This window comes from Aplysia californica, unplaced genomic scaffold, assembly GCF_000002075.1.
Source record: "Aplysia californica isolate F4 #8 unplaced genomic scaffold, AplCal3.0 scaffold00519, whole genome shotgun sequence".
NCBI lineage: Eukaryota > Metazoa > Mollusca > Gastropoda > Aplysiida > Aplysiidae > Aplysia > Aplysia californica.
In genome coordinates, this window is record NW_004797789.1 from 573571 (window position 1) to 574742 (window position 1172).

Here is a 1172-nt window from a genome sequence, read left to right on the forward strand (position 1 = left end):
CTGTACTTTACTGTACTTTACTTTACTTTACTGTACTTTACTTTACTTTACTTTACTTTACTTTACTTTACTTTACCCTTCCTTTTGTACCACCTAGGTTGGGCGTCGAGGGGAGAAAGAGCTTTCGGCCTCTAGCAAGCTCGATGGCCTGGCTGGCTGGTATGTCGTGAGACTTCAGGGTATCCTTCAAACCACCAATACAGGTCTTCCTTGGTCTTCCTCTTGCCTTGAACCCTAATATTCTCAATAAATGTCCTCTAAATTGCATGAAACGGTTGTAGAAATTTTACAATTAGCCGTTGTGATCAAAGGATGAGCAGTGTGACATACGTCCTAAAACCCAAAAGGGACATTTCTGAACAGTCGACACTATAGATCGTGATATTCTTTGAGGAAGAATAGGGACACAATTTGGCATTTCTGGTGTTGTTCGATTCCTACCTTAGGGGCCAATCTCAAGATGCATTAATTGGGAATCAAACTTTCAATTTCCAATATTTGTGGAATCAGGCGCTCGTCATTTTGATGTCACATACTGTTATTCGTTTCAATTAAAGCTTACTTATTTGTTTCGTTTTGATGAAAAAGTATCCATTTATCCTGAACAGACAGAAGTCGAGACATTTGCCTTTAAAGGAGGGGAGCAGGGGGGGTGGGGTTGTCATCTGATGTCAGGGCTAAAATTTGCGAGAAAACAGCCGCCAATGTTAGGTGACATCCAACGTTCGACTGTCTTTAGAAGCTGCAAATTTACTCTTGTGTGCCTTTTATCAACAATTTTCAGAAAAAAGACACAAGAAATATGTTCTTAAGTGGACATAAAAGGTGTTGAATTCGGTAAAAATTGCGAAACGAGCTGAAAAAAAAAAATTAATGTCAGTTTCTTAGATTCCGTTTATTTGACGAGCGACTGAATTCACCACGATGCCACGCATTTTCTTTACTCACCACAATGAGCTCAATAGGCACAGGCATCTTGAGCTTGGTTTTGTATCGCATGTTCACGTGGACCTTGACGATGTACAAGATGATCATGCAGATCACAGACAGGATCAGCGTCGCTACGTTCGTATCGGGAATGTTCTCGAATATAGCCACGTAGGTCTGGGGGTATGAATGAAGAGGGAAAGTAATTACAAGAATACAGACTGGTTGAGTCTGCTTTCAAAAAG

At 40.6% G+C, this 1172-nt stretch overlaps 1 protein-coding gene across 1 annotated transcript in view; it reads right to left on the reverse strand.

Annotated features, from left to right (window-relative positions):
* LOC101855516 (sulfate transporter) overlaps positions 1 to 1104 on the reverse strand; it is a gene marked incomplete at its 5' end in the record, with an annotated part of 19492 nt that extends 18388 nt beyond the window's left edge. The window contains 1 exon segment of the mRNA XM_005106211.2: positions 949 to 1104. Coding sequence (XP_005106268.2) covers positions 949 to 1104 — 156 coding nt within the window.
* Between the last annotated feature and the right edge of the window lie 68 nt (positions 1105 to 1172).